General features: G+C 38.5%; 1 protein-coding gene across 3 annotated transcripts in view; it reads left to right on the forward strand.

The window, feature by feature from the left end:
- RELN (reelin) overlaps positions 1–20,429 on the forward strand; it is a 508,320-nt gene that overhangs the window by 349,235 nt on the left and 138,656 nt on the right. For all 3 annotated transcript variants that reach the window (XM_003896435.5, XM_017957037.3, XM_003896436.5), the window contains exons 21-24: positions 10,374–10,566; positions 11,369–11,481; positions 17,282–17,419; positions 18,273–18,459. In XM_003896435.5, the coding sequence (XP_003896484.1) occupies positions 10,374–10,566; positions 11,369–11,481; positions 17,282–17,419; positions 18,273–18,459 (631 nt within the window). The remainder of the gene's footprint in view (positions 1–10,373; positions 10,567–11,368; positions 11,482–17,281; positions 17,420–18,272; positions 18,460–20,429) is intronic.

Genomic DNA, 20,429 nt, shown 5'->3' on the forward strand with positions numbered 1-20,429 from the left:
CTAAACAGCTGAGTGAGGTTTCAGAAATAAGGAAACAGACCACTAAACAAATTAACAGCAAGAAAAGTCTACATTTGATGGTTTACATTTGTACTTCTTTCTGGTTTGTTGAAACACATTTAGCAGTCTGAGACAATTATTTTTATTTTTGTTTTTATTTTTCTGAGACAGAGTCTTGCTCTGTTGCCCAGGCTGGAGTGCAGTGGCACAATCTCAGCTCACTACAATCTCTGCCTCCCAGGTTCAAGCAATTCTCGTGCCTCAGCCACCTGAGTAGCTGGGATTACAGGCGCCTGCCACCACGCATGGCTTATTTTTGTATTTTTAGTAGAGATACAGTTTCGCCATGTTGCCCAAGGTGGTCTCAAACTCCTGGCCTCAAGTGATCCACCTGCCTCTGCCTCCCAAAGTGCTCAGATTACAGGCATGAGCCACCGCACCCAGCCTAGTCTGAGACAGTTATTTTCTATGGACAGTGGTTCACAAAATCTCCTTGACAGGCCCTGGTTGAGCCATGTAGGTCAGCCTCTGCAGCCTCCTCCCCTGCCTTGCTGCCTTTCATTCAGTCTACTCCAGTCACACTGCACTTCCTTCTCTCTGCACCAACAAGCCAAGCTCTGTCCTCTCCCAGCACCTTTGTATGAGCTGTGCCTCTGCCTAGGAACCTTTTCCATTATTTCTTTTGGGCACAGTGCTTGCAGCCTCCAAGCTTTCCAGGAGACTGGGAAAAGTCCAAGGGCTGCAAAAATGTGTATTATCTCAAAACTATGACAAGAAACTCACCAAAATAAAATGAATACATTTTAATTAAATGTCTACAAAATACTACATTAGGCTAACTTCATTAATTGCTAAATTTCATATTCATAAAATTTCAAGATGGAAATAATATTTTGGTCACATTCCTTAGTATGCTGAGAAATCACAGCCAAAAGTATATTAAATGCATTACTAGTAGCCAAATGAAATTTAAAGGCAATGTTACAAAATCCGTTTGGGTACTTTTTGCAGCCCAAAATATTTATATTTAATGTGAGACATAGGTGCATTTTAATATGTTTTCTATGAAGTGAGATGAAATTTCCAAAATTAAAAGTATCAAGATCCTCAAAAGTCTTAAAATGGCTCTGCTTGAGTATGCTCTAAATAAGGCACTTGGTTGCACATAGTTGGAAGGAAAAAGAAAGATAATTTCAAAGATTCCTCATGTATTTTCTCTCTCCCCTGCATGCTAAATATTTTCAGCCAGGGCATCAGACCTGACTACATCAACCAGTGTGTTCTGTTCCAAAAGGGAGTGATGTTCAAGGAAATAGAGGAGACAGAAAAGAACTGAGAGAGACAGGAGTATGTTGAAAGGGCAAATCCTAATGATAAGTAGTATAAATGTGGATCAGGTTAGGCCAGGCATGGTGATTTACACCTGTAATCCCAGCACTTTGGGAGGGCGGATCACTTGAGGTCAAGAGTTCAAGACCAGCCTGGCCAACATGATGAAACCTTATCTCTACTAAAAATACAAAAATTAGCTGGGTGTGGTGGTGCGCATCTATAATCCCAGCTACTCGGGAGGCTGAGGCAGGAGAATCACTTGAACCTGGGAGGCGGAGGTTGCAGTGAGCCGAGATCATGCCCCTGTTACTCCAGCCTGGGTGACAGAGTGAGACTCCATCTCAAAAAAAAAAAAATTGTGGATCATGTGAGTTCTCTTCAGCCAAAATTGAATCTGGAGATAATGTGGATGCAACATAAGAAAAACAGGAGTCAGGGAGTTCGTCATAGCCTGAGATCAGAGATGAATTGAAGTTGTGTTAGTCCATTCTCACGTTGCTAATGAAGACATACCTGAGACTGGGCAATTTATAAAGAAAAAGAGGTTTAATGGACTCACAGTTCCACGTGACTGAGGAGGCCTCACAATCATGGCAGAAGGCAAAAGGCATGTCTTACATGGCGGCAGACGAGAGAAAATGAGAGTCAAGCAAAAGGGGTTTCCCCTTATAAAACCATCAGTTCGCATGAGACTTATTCACTACCATGAGAACAGTATGGGTGAACCCACCCCCATCATTCAGTTATCTCCCACTGGGTCCCTCCCACAACACGTAGGAATTATGGGCACCACAGTGCAAGATGAGATTTCGGTGGGGCACAGTCAAACCATATCAGAAGTGGAGGACAGAAGCAGGAGAAGCTGGAAACAGCGAAGGCTCTTCTCATCACCCTCATCCCCACATTAGTGGCAGGGAAATATTGCCCCTGACAACTCGTCTACACACACACACACACATACACACACACACTCTTACTTTCCTGACAAAAGACTGGCAGGCACCACGAGAGCGGTGAGGATCAATTCTTCCCTGGGTGCATGGTCTCCTGCAGTCGGCCCCTGTCTGACCTTTGGTCTCCCTCTCTCCCTTATTCTCTGGGGGACACAGCCCACGTTGTGCTTTGCACTGACTCCCCCTCCAGTGGGCACCTAGCAGAGGTTTGCTTTTTCATCCACAGATTGCTCCAGCTGATACGCATTTTCTAAAAAATGTCGTGAGGTGGGCACAAGGAAGACTTATCAACAGAAACTTGACAGAAATCTTTGAAACCATGATCTCACCAACAAATTTCTATAAACTTTAAAACTATATATTTGTTAAAGTTTTTGGAATTAGTTGCTGGCATCTGGAATGTTGGGTAAATTGGCCTAATTTCACAGGAGACACAGGCGAGTGGCTGGCCTGAAAATGGAATCTGGACTTCAACAGAAGGGGTGGAGGAGCTGCTCTCTGAGGCTTCTGGAAGAATCTTCCGTCCCACAGCAGCACCGCTGCAAGTCCGCATAGCCTGGTTAGAAAGAGGAGACAGCGTTCATTTGTGGTCATCATGGCCATTGCGTACAGACAACCTGAACCTCACAGTGGACACATTCCTCCCAATTCTATCTCCCATGAAGTTAGCTGATCCTTGAGAGTAAACTGCCACTAAGCACCCAATTTGATGCTGAGTTTTCATTGGATAGCATCTTTCTGTAAATGCTGAATTTTTTTTTTTTTTTTTTTTGAGACAGAGTCTCACTCTGTCACCCAGGCAGGAGTGCAGTGGCATGATCTCGGCTCACTGCAAGCTACGCCTCCTGCATTCATGCCATTCTCCTGCCTCCGCCTCCCGAGTAGCTGGGACTACAGGTGCCCACCACCACGCCTGGCTAATTTTGTCTTTTTGTATTTTTAGTAGAGACTGAGTTTCACCATGTTAGCCAGGATGGTCTCGATCTCCTGACCTCGTGATCTGCCCACCTTGGCCTCCCAAAGTGCTGGGATTACAGGTGTAAGCCACCGCACCCGGCCAATCCAAATACTTAATTAACAGCAGCCAAGAAACTCAACTTATGCTTTTTACTAAAGAGTTTATCTAGCTTAAAGTAAGATTCTAGCCCTGAATTGAAGAACTATGTATAAATTTCCAAACTGAGAGAATGGGAATGGGAATGAAAAAGCTGAAGAATATACACTGTGAACTTTAAATAGGAAAGGTAAAGATAAGCAAAACAACACAGGTGCTAGGGGCAAAAAGTATAAAAAGAGCCTGAAACAGATGCTGAGAAGCACATGTATTCCAAAAGATTTTTGATTCCTGACATAACCCGAAAATCTTATCTAGATAAATAAGAAGTTGTCTATCCACTTAGAAATCCATAAAGACATTTTAAATGAAGTATTGGGTAAATACATGCCAAAATGCATTGGTAGAGAGATTTCAAATTTGTTTGGAGCTGTAGCTGCTGCCTCTTCTAGGCAGAAAAGAGAGGCTAGAGACCAGTAACAGGTGATGCTGTCAGAAGGAGAGGCCCATGGGAAGGCAAAATCAGTCAGTGTCTCCACACATTGAATATCGTAGAATGGGGACTATCATGCAAAACCTGTTCAAATTACAAATGGAAAATTACAACCACAGTAACTTAGAGTGTTATTTTAATTTTCTGCTCTAGTGCTTGATGGATCAAGCAAACAAAAAATAAGTGAGAGCATAGACAAATTAAGAAGGTAATTGTCTTAGTTCATTTGTGTTCCTATAAAGGAATACCCGAGGCTGGGTAATTTGTAAAGAAAAGAGGTTTATTTAGCTCACAGTTCTGCAGACTGTACAAGAAGTACAGTGCCAACATTTGCCTCTGGTAAGGGATTCAGGCTGCTTCCACTCTTGGCAGAAGGAGAAGGGGAGCCAGTAGGTACAGAGATGACATGAAGACAAAGGAAGCAGGAGAGAGGGCAGGGAGGTATCAGGCTGTTTCTAAGAACCAGCTCTCAGGGAAACTAAGAAAGCAAGAACTCACTCATTACCTCAAGGACAGTACCAAGTCATTCATGAAAGATCCAACACCATGGCCCAAATATCTCCCATTAGGCCCCATCTTCAGCATTAGGGAACAAATTTCAAAATGAGATTTGGAGGGACAAACATCCAAACTATGGCAGTAATTAACAGGCAAGATTTAGCATATATATGTACATGTATATGTATGCATGTAGGTATACACGTATATGTATACATATACGTGTATATATGTATATGTGTGCAGCCAATAAACATGAATAGCTTCTAAATTTGTTTAGTAATAAAAAAATATAGATTAAGAGAGTGTAGGCATAAAGTGGCCAAAACAAAAAATGTCATCAAAGTTCAGTGTTGACAAGTAGGAAGAATTGGCACCTCAGTCATTGTTGATGTTCTTGGTAAATGTAACTTGGTGCAATCTTTTTGGAGGGCAGCTTGACAATAAGTGTCAACTTTTTAAGTGTGCGTTTGCTTTAACGAAGCAATGTGCTTTTAGGAATTTAACCCAAAGAGACAATTGGATAAGTGCACAAAGATATACAAGGATGTATATTATAGAAGCATTGCTTATAATAGTAAACAAGTGAAAACAGCCTCCCCAAATTTTTATAATTGAAGATTGGCTTGATTCATTAAAAATCAAAATGTCTCACCATATTTTTTCAATATAGAAAGACGGCAATGAAATGTTGTACAAAGGAGTAAAGCACATGTACTATGATGTCATAATTTTTTTAAAAAAAGAAAAGTAATGTGTGTGTACACATGAGAAAAACTGTCTGGAAGTTTTTTACCAAAAAACTGTACATTTTGTGGTCATCTTTAGAAGGTGGAATTGCACATTTTTACCTTTTAAAAAATGCTGCTTTTATATTATCAGGTTGTTTTTTCCATTAAGTATACAATTTCTAAAATCCACTAAAATAATATGGTTATTTGTTTTGAAATGTAATATCATAGAAATAACAAGTGAGTTAAAATGCTGCCTTTAAGCCCACGACATCAACAAGTTTATCTCATCTAGTAAACATTTCTTCGGTGATTACAAGAACATAACCAATAAAAGAATGATATCGGAGAGGCTTAGATTCATTCACCTCCTCTTCTTCAGATGAATATAACTTCTGAATGGTATCAAAACAAAAACAACATTGTATGGCTCTTCTGTTTTTCTAGAAATGAGCTCTGCAGACCTGTTTTTTCTGTGGGACGCTTGAAAATAATAGAATGTTGCTTAGCTTTCTAAGAAATGTAAATATGGATGCATTAGCTTCTCTTATGGCACATGAATAGTGAGATTTCATCCATACTGACTTATATACTAAACTGCTCTTAAAGAGATGGGCTCAGTTGTAAAAAATGGTTCAGTTCCGTAGGTAGCTTGGCTGTTTGACATGAATTTGCTTTTAAGGAACTTTGTGGCCCACTTACTTTGGCTATGTGTGTCTGCCTTTCATATAAAAGAAGCTTTTTTCTGGAGATGGGAAAGAGGCTCTGGGAAAATGCAGAAACTGATTTACTTAAGTGAAGATAACCTCAAAACCTTGTCGGTATCCATTACAGCATTTAAGTAACTATAGCTTTGTTAAACTTCCCTACTCCCCAGTTGAGAGACCTCACTCACATGCTCATTTTATTTAACAAACATTCCTTGGGAGCCTTTGAGAGGCAGGATATAGTAGAAAGGACTTCAAAGGAGAACCCAGAAGGCCTAGTTTCTAGCTTTTTAGTACCTGTGTGACCCTGAGGCCAGCAACTCAGCTTCTCCATTTTCCTTCTCCATAACACAATGTTAAGGATCGCTGTTGGTCTCCCAGAGGGTCCTGACTCAAAGGTCAAGTGAGATAATCCAGCTGTTAGAAAATCATGATGTCCAAAACAATGTGCTTCTGTGAGTTGTAGGCAAGGTTCTGAGGGCTTTAGGGGATGCAGAGATGAATAAGATATGATCCCTCCCTGTGGACAGGCTTCCGACCTGATCAAAAAACAGATCCTCAGCAATACATGAGATTAAGCAAGGGAGGGTGAAGCAAAGGTGCTGTAGTATGGACTAAGCAGAGAACTATGGAGACTCAAATTCCACCAGGCTCTTATCCATTTGGCCAGTGTCATAGCCTACTAGCCTTCTTAGAGGTGGGAATAAACAGGGCTAGAAAGGTAATCCTGTCCTAAGTGGAGTTATCCCCATTCTCTCATTAAATCTTGCAATTAGATGTAGGAGCTTTATTTTTGAGGCACCCTTGCAAGTCAATATAAATAAAGCTAAGCCTCCTGATTCGCAGTGCCTTCTCTCTCCAGAATTTCTCCCCAAAATGCTGATGTGGGCTGTTCTTTTCTGTTCCTATGACTGTAACAGAAAAGAAGTTCAGCCTCGTGTTTGCCTTTATAAATGTATCTTGATTTAGACAAGCAGCAAAGAGGAGCAGTTTTGTAAGTTAAAGGATCAGTCTGTGAAATGCATAGTCTGTGGAAAAAAAACAGACTGAGTATCACTGCCAGTCTTAAATAAACCAGAAATTTAATCAAGTGGACTAATACTATGAATGGTCTGGAGTTTAAGGTGCTTTTCTGTGTTATTTTGCTTCAGATTAAGGCATCAGGAAAGATATCATATAGTACCAGGAAGTATGACAGATGTATCGCTTAGAAATGCGTTCAGCTCTAGATTACAACAAACACAAGAAAAGACTGACCATGACATAAATGAAAGTAAAGAGGCTTAGCTGTCATTTGTAACAAGCAGTCCTAGAATAGGCAGTCCTGGGCTTGTGAGCACCTTAAGAAGGCCACTGGGACCCAGATTCTCTCACTTTTCTGTTCCGCTATCTCAGCAGAGAGGTCTTTATCTAATAATGTTCCATTATTGTCACAAAATGGCTGCTGCACTCAGAGAGGAAAGATGACCATAGGAGCAACAGGGAAAAGGATGTGGCAGCCAATTCCATTGGTTCCCTTTTAAAACACTGATAATGAAAGCCAAATGCATAAATTCACCTTCCACCTTTTACTTACATCTCATTGGTGAGAACCCATTGCTGGACGCATGGCCACGCCTAGACCAATCACTGGATAGTGGCTAAAAGGAAGAGGCTGTGACTGGCAGCTGGATCAGCCCCCACCAAAGCATTTGCAATAGGAAATAGGAAACACCAAATAACTCTAGGCTCCTATTCTACCAGTTGAACAGATACAGTTGCTAAGCAAAAATTTTGTTATCATTGTTTAACTGCCTTAATTTCGCTTATTTAACCTATTATTTTACGTAATTTTTATCTTGTTTCTCTCTTGGTGTCTTGGCACCTTTAAAATCTGTTATCAGGTATTCCAAAATAGCTCACAAGCACACAACTCTCCTCAGCATTGAATACTTCCTCTCTTCAGCCAATTTCATAGCTACATTTGTAATTATGCAAACACTAGATGCAGGCAATAGTTGTAAAACACAGCATTTCCTTCTGTTTCTGTATAGAATTGTGAGGACACAAAACCATCTCAGAAGGGAGAAATTTACAAGATGCTGATGGTAAAAATAATCTTGAGTTATTTCAGAAATGGTCAGGTGGGGAAATACTGTTCATGGCGTCAGTGAGAAAGCATTGTTGGCTCTGTCATTTGCAGACCCTTCAGCCCATGTACTACCAGGCGCTATTAGGCTTTCTCCCCAGATGCCCAGGAGACTGGTGTATCTTTAAAGCAAACAGTTGAAGCCTAGTTGGATGCCTCTAATTATCTTCCTCATAAAGGGTACTAGAGAGACATTTAACCCTTGAAGCTAAAAGCAATGCCTGTTTCTTACAGAGATAAGCATTTGGGATTTCTTTTGCCTACTTAAAAGACCCTAGGAGCAATATAGGCAAGTGTGTGCCTCTATGGCTTACTACTATTTTTATTCTGTGTTGATTTCTTTTATTTTTTCCAATATTGCTAAAAATTGCATTCTACAGCTTGATATTTTCCAGATTGCATCCTGTGGATCCAAACACATAACAGCAATCATGGTTTTATATTTTTAACATCAGAGTATCATTGCATAGTAACTGAAAGTTAGTGATTTGTAAATTCACTATAAACAAAACAAAAATTAAAAAATTACTCCAAAATGCAGGATTTTTTCTCTCCCAATCTTAGAGTAATAGGAAGACAAAGATATAGTGTATTGGTTAAGAAGCTTTACAGTCAGGCAAAGCTGATTTCTCATTGAGTATCCCATTTACTAGCCCTATTTTCTCATCTGTTAAAAAGAAATAATTATTCCTACTAAACAGAGTTACTGAAAGATGAAACTAAGGAAAGTAATGTGGGTATTGTGTCTTAGGACATGGCCTAGATTGCACAAATGGTAGACGTCTTTAACAACAATGATAAACAAGTTGTGGCATTTGCTATCTCTTAACTGAATTTGCAAGACTAGCAGTATTTAATATAATTTTTCCCTTTCTTTTATTGACCATTCAATTAAAGCAGAGAATGGGGCTTTTCCATTTTATTCCTCTCTTCATTGTCCAATTGCAAAACCTTAGTTTTAAAACTATTAGTTAAGCAGTAATTATTCTGTTGGGGAAAGCTGCTTGTATTTTAACCTTGAGTTTAAGTCCATGGTAATCCTCTATGTGGACAATATTCTGTCATTAAATAACATCTTAATCTCTGCAAGAAGCAAGTCAGAATAGTTATCCTTATTTGGCTGATTTAGCAAAAGGTAATTAAGAAAATGTATTAAATATCTCAACGATTTCACAGAGTATTGCCTTAGCCTTTGTGTCCACATCAGCTATGCCTTCTAACTAACAGGTTTACTGTTGACTAACAGGTTTACTAACAATGGTACTGAAACTGCTTCAGAATAGCAGAAACAAGTACTGTGATGGACAAACCTTAGTGCGATTGACCCTGGGAATATTTACATTGACTCGTGTAACTACAATATAATGTGCCTATATTTTAATCTTCTCTGATAGATTACAAACTCCCGGGTAGTTTTCTCTTAAAAATTAATTTGCCTGCCTTCAAACAGTTTGCAATTATGTAGTACTCAATTGGGACCCAGTAAGATGTGAATTTTACTGATTTGAGACACAACCATTAAAACTATATTATGATGTTTTCAGTACTTAACCCATGAGTATTAAAGGCCATTTGAAAAATAAGGAAAACAAAAAGAAAATTATAAATCGCAAATTTCCTGCCACCAAACACAGCTACCAAAAACATTCTGGTGAATTTCCTTCGTGCATAATTTTATGACTTTTTAAGACTTATCTCATCATATACACTTTAATGTGATTATATTATCTATAAATATTTGAAAGATGGATAATGTTCTTTCAAGTGCTCTACCATTTTACTTAGGCCTTCCATTTTGACATTGACATTGTTACCAATTACTATTAGCAGTAATCCTGTAATACATTTTGTATTTTATAAAACTGTCTCTAAATTTAAAATTATTTTCTCAGGATAGATTTCAAGAAGTGAGATTAATGAGTCAAAAGGTTTAGACTTGCCAAGTGTGGTGGTTCACGCCTGTAATCCCAGCACTTTGGGAGGCTGAGGTGGGCGGATCACGAGGTCAAGAGATCGAGACCATCCTGGCTAACAGGGGGAAACCCCGTCTCTACTAAAAATACAAAAAATTAGCTGGGCGTGGTGGCGGGCACCTGTATTCTGAGCTACTGGGGAGGCTGAGGCAGAAGAATGGCATGAACCCAGGAGGCGGAGCTTGGGCTCCAGCCTGGGCTGCAGAGCGAGACTCCGTCTCAAAAAAAAAAAAAAAGGTTTATACTCATGAGCAATATATGAGTGGGTACCCAATTTTAGGTACATTTGACAACTATAGATATTAACTTTTTAAAAAAAGTTTCATCTTTGAAAGCTTGTTTCAAATTGCATTTATTAGATTTACTGAAATCCATTCTAGAATTTGGCAAGGTTTAAATAAGTAAAATGAAATTATTTTGGTATATAGTGTGAGGTGAATAATTTAATTTTTCTCTAATACATTGTGTTTAGAATTTTCTGATTTCCATCTCTGTCTCTTTCAGTTTTACAGGAGATTCTAAACTTGCCTCAAGTATGCGCTATGTGGAAACACAATCAATGCAGATAGGAGCGTGCTATATGATTCAGTTCAGTTTGGTGATGGGATGTGGCCAGAAATACACCCCACACATGGACAACCAGGTGAAGCTGGAGTACTCAACCAACCACGGCCTTACCTGGCACCTCGTCCAAGAAGTAAGTCTAGTTTCCCTAAACCTTGTGACAGGTAACCTGCCTTTTACCTAGCAAGCCAAAAAAAAAAAAAAATTGCAGTTCTAGAAGTTTAGGTTTGGTTGAAAAGAAACAGTGTTATTTAATATTTGTAACTTAGAATTAACATAAAGTCAGCAAAGGATTACAAAAATGCCACATTCTTCACGACAGATATTAAAGAGTAATTGGAAATATATAAAAAAAAAGAAAATAACTTCCAAAACTGGCTACCCTCAAATGATGTTTTCAGTATTATTTTCTCTAACCCTCTTTCTTTATAAATGTGTCCCTTTCTTTTTTCCCTGTAAGGTGTCTTCATCTGTCTCTACCTGTAGGTAGACCATATTAAGAATGTGGTATCTCTTGTCTTTAGAAAAAAAGAAGAAATATCTTGGAATAAAATTCATATATATCTTAGCCATGTGCCTTTGCAATAAATGAATAAATATCATAATGAATAAACTAATTTTTACCAAATGCCAGTGTTATGATAACAGGCCTAAAAACAGCATCCTAATCCATGTCTGTTTGTACGTGCGAGTATTGGGAAATACTCAATTTCATTATGCACCTCATTTGAAATTATTACTTAAATAATTTTAAGACTTTCTATGAAGTTTTAGCTTCATGGAAAGAAAAATCATGGATTGTTTCCATATCACAAATAGTTAAGATTATGACATTAGATTTCTCTAAGGTCTTTTTCACTTACAGTGGGTGAGTAGACATATTTCACCTGAGGAAGACAGAAGCTAGATTTGATTTGTGCCTAACTTTCTTTCAGGAATGTCTTCCAAGTATGCCAAGTTGTCAGGAATTTACATCAGCAAGTATTTACCATGCCAGTGAGTTCACACAGTGGAGAAGAGTCATAGTGCTTCTTCCACAGAAAACTTGGTGAGATGACATCTTTAGATATGGCTGTCACTTTAACTTTGACTATCCCTTTTGATTCAATTCTATCTCTATTGATTCAAGTATGACTTGAATATGAAGGCAAGTTAAGCAAAATGGCAAGATGTTTATTCTTTTTATTTCATTATCAAAAGACCAAAACCTTTCTTTTTTATGAATAATATTTGAAAAAGAGAGCTAATGACAAGTAGGAAAATGTGATTTCCAAACTGTCCTAGCCTTCTTCTGACCTTCCTACTTGCTCCCAGCGTTTTCTTTTTATGGAAGAACTCAATGAGTCCGTTACTTTCGGTTTGACATAGAGAAAGGAATATAGGAATCGAGAAGTTCAAGTAATTTGGATTGCAAAGCTGTTTTCTCGTTGCAAAGCCTTACTTTTGTGTATCAAAAGCTTAATATACACCTTTTCTCTATTCATGTTTTTTCAGTAGCACTAAAAATTATCCCCCAGGAAACAGAGGCCTCAGTAAACTAGGAAGAAAGTTAAACATTTGATAGTGTGAAAGAAAAAAGCACAATAGTTTTTTCCCAAATATTACACTGTTTTGTGTTAGATTGATCACTCAAAAAAATGTAATATTTAAGGAAAAAATTAAACAATTCCTGGTTCAGGATGAACTCACCCAAAGAAAAAGCCTTAGACTAGAAATTAGAAGGCCTGAATTCTCAGTATAGCTCTACTGATGATTAATCACATGATCTTAACCATTCACAGCTTCAAGGTCAGGTCCCTGTAAGTACAATGAAAAGGTTTAATTACATGATCTTACAGGTCCCTCCAGTCCTGTAGTTCTAAGATTCTGTAATTTGCGCACAAGAAAAAGCATAAAAGAGGCAAGTATTATATTATTCTGTAGTATCTGACTAACAATCACTCTTTTGTAAAAAGAAAATTACTAAATAAACCCTCTCAGATTACTTTATGTAAAAGTTAGACTCTACACAAAAACAATTGGTTAGATACCAACCTAGAGTTATTTTTATGCCTTTAGTTGAAGATTGAATTCCTGCATTATGTAAAAATGCCTTTTTGAATATTTTGAAGGATGCATTATTATGTCAGTTGGAATAAAATGCTTGAAATTTGATTTCCACAGATTTTTCTGTTTCCAACTGTGAGCCATTTCCTAGATACTCTACTAATGCTTTGTATAACAAGTTACTACTTTCTCTAGCATTCTACTTTTTTATGTCTACTGCTGGGAATATAATCAAGACTTTTATCTAATTTCAGTGGTATTCCAAGCATGTATGTCAAATTTATGCAAAACAACACTTCAAACAATTGAAATACTGGTCATATTCAAAGCAGAGCTACTGAGGGTTATTTTTTCATTATTTTACAATTAAGTACATTTCCCTCATATAAAAATTGTTGTTTTTTACTCATTGACATGTGAAGCACACTTTCAAAATTATGATGGTAAGATAATATTGATAGTGTATTTTTTTTTTTTTTTTTTTTTTTTGAGACAGAGTCTTGCTCTGTCACCCAGGCTGGAGTGCAGTGGCACGACCTTGGCTCATTGCAGCCTTCACTTCCTGGGTTCAAGTGATTCTCCTGCCTCAGCCTCCCAAGTAGCTGGGACTACAGGTATGCCCCACCACATCCAGCTAATTTTTGCATTTTTAGTGGAGATGGGGTTTTGTCATGTTGGCCAGGCTGGTCTTAAACTCCTGACCTCAGGTGATCTGCCCGTCTTGGCCTCCCAAAATACTGAAATTACAGGCATGAGCCACTGCGCCTGGCCTAATAGTATATTTTAGAGATGTCTTTTTGTCCCTAGAAACATTATGAACTATTATTCTTATTTAATGTAGCTTAGGCAAATTCAGAAAGTGTTTTCCTTATCAGAAAAGCCTTCCCAAGTTCTGTGACACTCAAATTGTGTGCTGCATTATTTTCTAGCTCAAAAGATAGCACCACCGAGTTGGAAGTTTTAGTATAGTCAGAAAAGGTTAATTATCATCAGTGTTAACTAGACACTGAAAGGAAATATATTGACCCATAAGCATTTAAGAGCCATGGAGTACCTGGCACATGGTAGTTGTGCTTATTGGACATCGGGGAATTAAATAGAATTTTAACTTGATGAGACTCAATGTGCTAAAGAGATGTTGTATTATGAAGTATCCCTTTTAATAAATAGTTAAGATTATGATGTTAGATTTCACTAAAATTTTCTACTAAATTATTCCCCTGACCATTTACCTTTAAGTATATGTAACAAGTAATTTAATTCTGCTTTTCCAAATTTCCTTCAAAGCCCTGGGAAAAAAAAGTGAAAATATTTTTTAAAAACAAATAACCCAGCAGGATATTTATCTTAGCATTCCTACTGACTAATATTTAAACTAAACATTATTGCTGCATTTCAAGAAAAACCCATATTCTACTAGTTATTGTCATTGTTTTTAGATCTATAATGCTTAAAAGCTCTGCCATAAAAATAAAGTATATTTGCTTTCCTTGGAAGTCTTGATAACTTTATTTATTTTAAAACTTTGCAAATAGCAGGTTTTCTCAAGCATTGGGGAAAGTGAATGCAGTTTGCAGCAGTAATCTTTTTTGGTCAATCTTTGTTCTGCCGTTTTGACTTAAACATATGCAATTATAAATTGAATGCATAAAAGCAAATGTGGTCCCTGCATTATCAAATATCTGTTAACTTTGGAAAACATACTAGATAGGGCAACTTAGAATGGAAATACTGAATGTATACACCTGCTTAGAGAAATTATATTGTGTATGAACAATTTGTTACTCAATGAAAATTAATTTTGTTTTTATGAGAGACACTTACATAAGAACAGAGCCTAATGAGACCCAAACAGCTGTCAGTCACTGACTTCATAAACAAATCAACACCTAATGAGTGAATGAGTTTCAGAATAATTGGGCAAATGTAATTACAGGAACTCTGAAGGTGGAAAATACAATTTAGTCAGCCTTCATTTACCTTGATTCCTCAGGTAACCTAACTATGAGGAGACAATTCAATACTGTTTCATTTCAGTCTTCAAGTTATATGGGAAGGAAAAATCAAATAAAGGAGTCAAGTTTTGTTGCTTTGGGGAATCCGGAGAGTTTAGATTTTAAATGCAAGTCAACTTCATTTCATGACCCACACAGCAGTAGTCTGCTTTCAGACTCAATTCAAAGTCGACGAGATTTTCTTCCTGAGACTACTTAGTTTTGAAAGGGAGAGAAAGAAAAAATTGGCAATTTAAATATTTGTACTGAGGGAGAGACATAGCAATGACGCCGCTGCAGATCAGCAACCTTACACCTTGTCTTCTCACGTGTGACAGCTGGAGATGCCTCACACAACTAATTTTTTTTCTCAATAAAACTGAAGCCAATATTCAATCTCTTTTTCCTGCCTTTTCTCTTAATTAACATTAGCACCTTAAACTGTGGATTGTGGTTTTAAATGGAATTGTCCCGTGAAGCTTTGTATCCTAAGGAAATAATATCTTTTTTAAAAGTTCATAAGATGCATGTAAGGATTAATTTACTTAGAAAAGCAATTTAGAATGTGTCTGCGTATGACTGTTTAGAAGCATAAGCTATGTAACCTAAGACAAGTTTCTGAAACCCTTCCCTATGCCCATTTTCACATTTGGAAGTAAAGAAAAAAACTCAAATTAGTGGGTGCCATGGGTTTTTTATAGGCATGTAACTGTAAAGAAAATAAATTGTCACTTGGTCAACATACCAGCAGAGGAATCATTATATTTGAGAGCTGGAAGGGATCTTAGAAATTAGTTTGCCCAAACCTTTTATTTGAGAGGTGAGGAACTACAAACCCCTGAGGGCTTACATTTCTCACTAAAGGTCACACAGCTGCTAAGTTGCAGAACCAGGGTCCTGGGGGCCTTGTCCCCCGACTACTAGTACATTCTTCATTCCATTACCTACAGAAGAGTCATAAACAGGCTGCCCTTTACTGACCTGTTCATCCACTCACTGACTTACTCTCTTAGCAAACTTTTTTGGAACCCCTACTTTATTCAGTTCCTGTGCAAACTGTGGAGACTAAAGATATCCCTATCCCCAAAGAGCTCACAGTCTAGTCACCCATGGCCATGGACTTGACTCAGATTAAAATCTATCTTAAAAGAGTGACGTCAGCTTTCCTTTTCAGGATGACAAGGTGCGTAAGTCTTACTTACTTCTATTTCGTAGCATTCTCTGCTCTAAGATAATGCATCTACTTTTATAGTAGGCTTTTCTAAAAGCCATTTCTTAGTGGGACTATGAAAATTGTGATGGCTGTTTGCTTACAAATATAGACTGATTACCATAGAGGAGGTGGTGCATCTGTCCCACTGTATATTCCATGACAAGCACTGATAGGCAGCAATCCTGTGTCTACTGTATGCACCTTGGTGAATCCTGGTATTATCCTACTAGGAATGAAAATACAACCTATTAGTCACAGATCATTGATAAAATAAACAATAAAGGCTTAGTCTGAATTTTAACCGTCTGTTATGCACTTAGGGAGTACTTAATATGTGGGTAATTGACGCAATAGACTTTAATGGATCATTCAGATCATTAAGATCAAGGGTATCTGCATATAGTGTGCTTGGGAAATGTTCCTTCAGTGGAACTGAGCATACACAATAATTTTGCAAATCATTTTTTGTTTCTTTGTTTCATTTAGCCCTTTGACCAAAAGAACTAACCACAGGCCCCTGAAAATTCCTACAGGTGAAAAATATGCTATAATTTTAAAGGAATGTTTTATAGCAGTCAATGAATAGACAGACACCTTCTTGACATTACTTTCAAAATATCCACTTCTCTGGACTTTACATTTCGTTGCAATGAACTAAGGTCCCAAGTGTTTCTGTCTGTGTAATGAACTGTTTAATTTTCATCCCCACTTAAGATCAGTTTATCCATGAAACTCAGGCAAGTTAGTGTTTTAGAAATGAGTAGAATTTAGCATCCAGATATTCTTGTTTGTAATATAGTACATAGTGGTATGTCTCCTCAACCCCAAAACAATACTGCCAAACAAAACTTGTGTTTTATATTACGAACTAGCTGAAAGTGTTCTAATAACTTCTGTATTTATTGTAAGAAATTCTTTAAGGTTAAACATCTTACATTTTTGTCTATAAAAGATAGGCTAAGTTGGCAGTGCACAGTGGCTCACACCTGTAATCTCAGCCCTTTGGGAGGCTGAGGAGGGTGTATTATCTGAGGTCAGGAGTTCAAGACCAACCTGGCCAACATGTTGAAACCCTGTCTCTACTAAAAATACAAAAATTAGCGGGTATGGTGATGTGTGCCTATAATCCCAGCTACTTGGGAAGCTGAGGCAAGAGAATGGCTTGAACCTGGGAAGCAGAGGTTGCAGTGAGCCTGAGATCGCACCATTGCAATCCAGCCTGGGCAAAAAAAAAAAAAAAAGATAGGCTCAATTTAGCAGTTTAGTAGATGTCTTTATTTTTTAATATTCTTTCTTATTACTTTGTCTAGCAACAAATCTGTGCAACCAACAAAATCTGATACTGTGTTTTTCTTTAAAACGGCTCAAATTAAGACTGAATTGCATCCGATAGACAGATTTCTCTTTAACTTTCTTTCATGATAGAATTGTTGCATTGGATAATAATTGAGTGGAAATTAAAGCAAAATGATGCCAGCTAAGCTCAAGTTCCAGAAAGTTAGTTAGCTGAAAGATTTTGGACTCTGTCATTCTGTGCCAGTGTCACTGCTGAAAGATTGAAACACTGTTTTTGTTATACTATACCTTGTTTCTAGGTCCAGTGCCACCCGCTTCCGTTGGAGCCAGAGCTATTACACAGTTCAAGACGAGTGGGCTTTGGACAGCATTTACATTGGGCAACAGTGCCCCAACATGTGCAGTGGGCATGGCTCATGTGATCATGGCGTATGCAGGTACGTGCACCAGAAAGCACGATGAGGTCCATGCTTCTCAAGATTTGTGGCTGGAGGGTACTACAGCAGTTGTCATCAGAGTGATATGGATAGACCGATAAATAATGAAATAGCCAAAAGAAACAAGTCCTCCTTTCTGTTCTTATTTTAGGAGTAAAAGATATGGTTACATTAAAAATAAGTATGAAACCATATATTCTTCAAACTCTAACCCCAAGACAAGGCCTCTGGGGCTTCAACGTCAGAATTTATTAAAAGAGCCTTGCCATTGTTTCCCTTTTCACCCACTGAGAGTTTTAGAGCACTAGTCAAACCCTGCTGCATGCCCTCTTATCCCACTTCACCAGTTCAAGGTTGTATACGTGGGGAGATGGTGATTGTTGCTAATGAGGACAGAGGAACACACTTGAATACCTAAAGACTCTAAAAAAGGCATAGTTTAATCAGAAAAAGGAACTCTAAAATGGGGCCAGAGTTACATGTTGGTTGAGCGGACCGACATTTACATGTGACTTTTTAAGGCTATAGGGAAATCCCACTATCTGTCCCCCGCCCAGACCAACACACACTTACATAAGCACACACACCAATGTCCTCTTTCATAAGTACTTGATGCCCAAATTCTACCTTTACAGCATTATTTCTTTTAAGAAAAGATTCTATCAGTTTTAAGGGGAGTTTGAAAAACTGAGGGGTTGTTACTACCACATACCCAGATTAACACTGTAGGGAAAAATCTAGTGTAAATGATAAGACCTGAGCAAAAGTAAGACATGGGAAATGGTTGAGGTCGGGGGACATTGCATTGGCAGGTGGGCCTGTAACTTGCCTACTCAGCCCTCCTCTCTCATAGGTGTGACCAGGGATATCAAGGCACTGAATGCCACCCGGAAGCTGCCCTTCCTTCCACAATTATGTCAGATTTTGAGAACCAGAATGGCTGGGAGTCTGACTGGCAAGAAGTTATTGGGGGAGAAATTGTAAAACCAGAACAAGGGTGTGGTGTCATCTCTTCTGGATCATCTCTGTACTTCAGCAAGGTATGACCAACAGTTGGGATGAGTCATCGGGGTCATGGCTAGTTTAATATGAGACTCTGAACTCCAAATGTACAAATATGAAATGGTTTTATTGGTCCCCACATTCCCTCCTTTTGACTGGGCTCTGTCAGATTCCTATTCCTTAGCTATCTCTTGGGAAATTCTTGTTTTTATTATTATTATTATTATTGTTTTTGGTTACTAAAAAATCAGGTTCGGCCAGTTTAAAACTTCTACCCTCCTGTACTTGATGTAAATACCATTTCTTTCCTTTCCTCCATTTCCAGCCAGGCTTGTGTGTTGAGGAAGTTTGAATAGGGAAGGCTCTTGGTCTCTTCTCACCCTGGCCTATGGAGGGTGTGTCAGTGTGAGGCCTGGGGGCGAGGAGGGGATGAGCTTAGAGGTTAAGGGCAGCAACTCTGGAGCCAGATGGCCTGGTTCTATCCAATTTGACCACTTTATGATTCTGTGATTTTTTTTAACTGTGTAAGTTCTGGGGTATATGTGCAGAACGTGCAGGTTTGTTACATAGGTATACACGTGCCATGGTGGTTTGCTGCACTCATCAACTCATCATCTACATTAGGTATTTCTCCTAATACTATCCCTCCCCTAGCCCCCCACTCCCTGACTGGCCCCAGTGTGTGATGTTCCCCTCCCTGTGGCCATGTGTTCTCACTTATGAGTGAGAACATGTGGTGTTTGGTTTTCTGTTCTTGTGTTAGTTTGCTAAGAATAATGGCTTCCAGCTTCATCCATATCCCTGCAAAGGACATGAACTCATCCTTTTTTATGGCTACATAGTATTCTGTGGCATATATGTGCCACATTTTCTTTATCCAGTCTATCATTGGTGGGCATTTGGGTTGGTTCCAAGTCCTTGCTATTGTGAACAGTGCCGCAGTAAACATACGTGTGCATGTGTCTTTACAGTAGAATGATGTATAATCCTTTGGGTGTATACCCAGTAAAGGGATTGCTGGGTCAAATGGTATTTCTAGTGATTTTTGAAGCGCATTATTTAACCTCCTGGTGATTTAGCTTCCCCATCTGTAAAGCAGGGATATGGAATATCTACCTCATGAGGATTAGTATGTAGATTAAGTGAGTTAATATTGGTAAATCATGTAGAACAGTTCATAACATATAGGAAGCACTTCTGTATGTATTTATTAAATCTGTCAATCCATTAATTTTAGGACTATGACTGGAAGAAGGAGGAATAGTGGTGAGAGTGGGGGTATACAGAGCTGTTCTTAGAGAACTGACCAGCTGTCTGGGGTGGGTAGACATCTCAGGTCTTATTCTGGCTTGGTTTGGTGGCTGCTGGTGGCGTCTGCTGATGTGGGACTCTGTATGAAAGTTTTTCTTGCAATAGTCAGCTTCCCCAGTGGTAGCACCAGATTAGGCATGCAGATTACTAGAAACCAACTAAGGACTAAGGTGCCAACCAGAATCACTAAAATTGATCCTTTTGGAATACCCCAACCTGTGTCACTTGGTTAGGGATGGGAGAGGGGTATAACCACCTCTCTCTCCTCCCTCACTGCAGTCTAGGCAGGACATTCTTTTTCTCTTTTCTAATCCATATCCTTATATAGTCTTGAAAGGGACTAAAAAGAGAGCAAGTCTGGTATCCAACCTGAGCAACATGTCTAACCCTAATCTTTAGAATGTGGAGTGTGTAATATCACTTCTTTCAAGCAGGTAATATAGCCACCAATTCTGAGGCAGTTGGAGGTGTCCCACTTCACTTCGTGTAACAAGTAGACAGGTGTGAGTGATATGCTACAAGGCTGATAGGTTGTAGAATCTGTTTGGGCAGAAATCCAAGATGTGTTAATTTATGCAAATGCAAAAATAGCTGCAGGTTTTGTTTCAATGCAGGTGAAGAACAAAGAAACATCAAGTAAACAAGATAGAGGATTATAGAAAATCAGGGAAGGAGTCCATTTAGCAGTATTTCCTAT

Source organism: Papio anubis, chromosome 4 (assembly GCF_008728515.1).
Source record: "Papio anubis isolate 15944 chromosome 4, Panubis1.0, whole genome shotgun sequence".
NCBI lineage: Eukaryota > Metazoa > Chordata > Mammalia > Primates > Cercopithecidae > Papio > Papio anubis.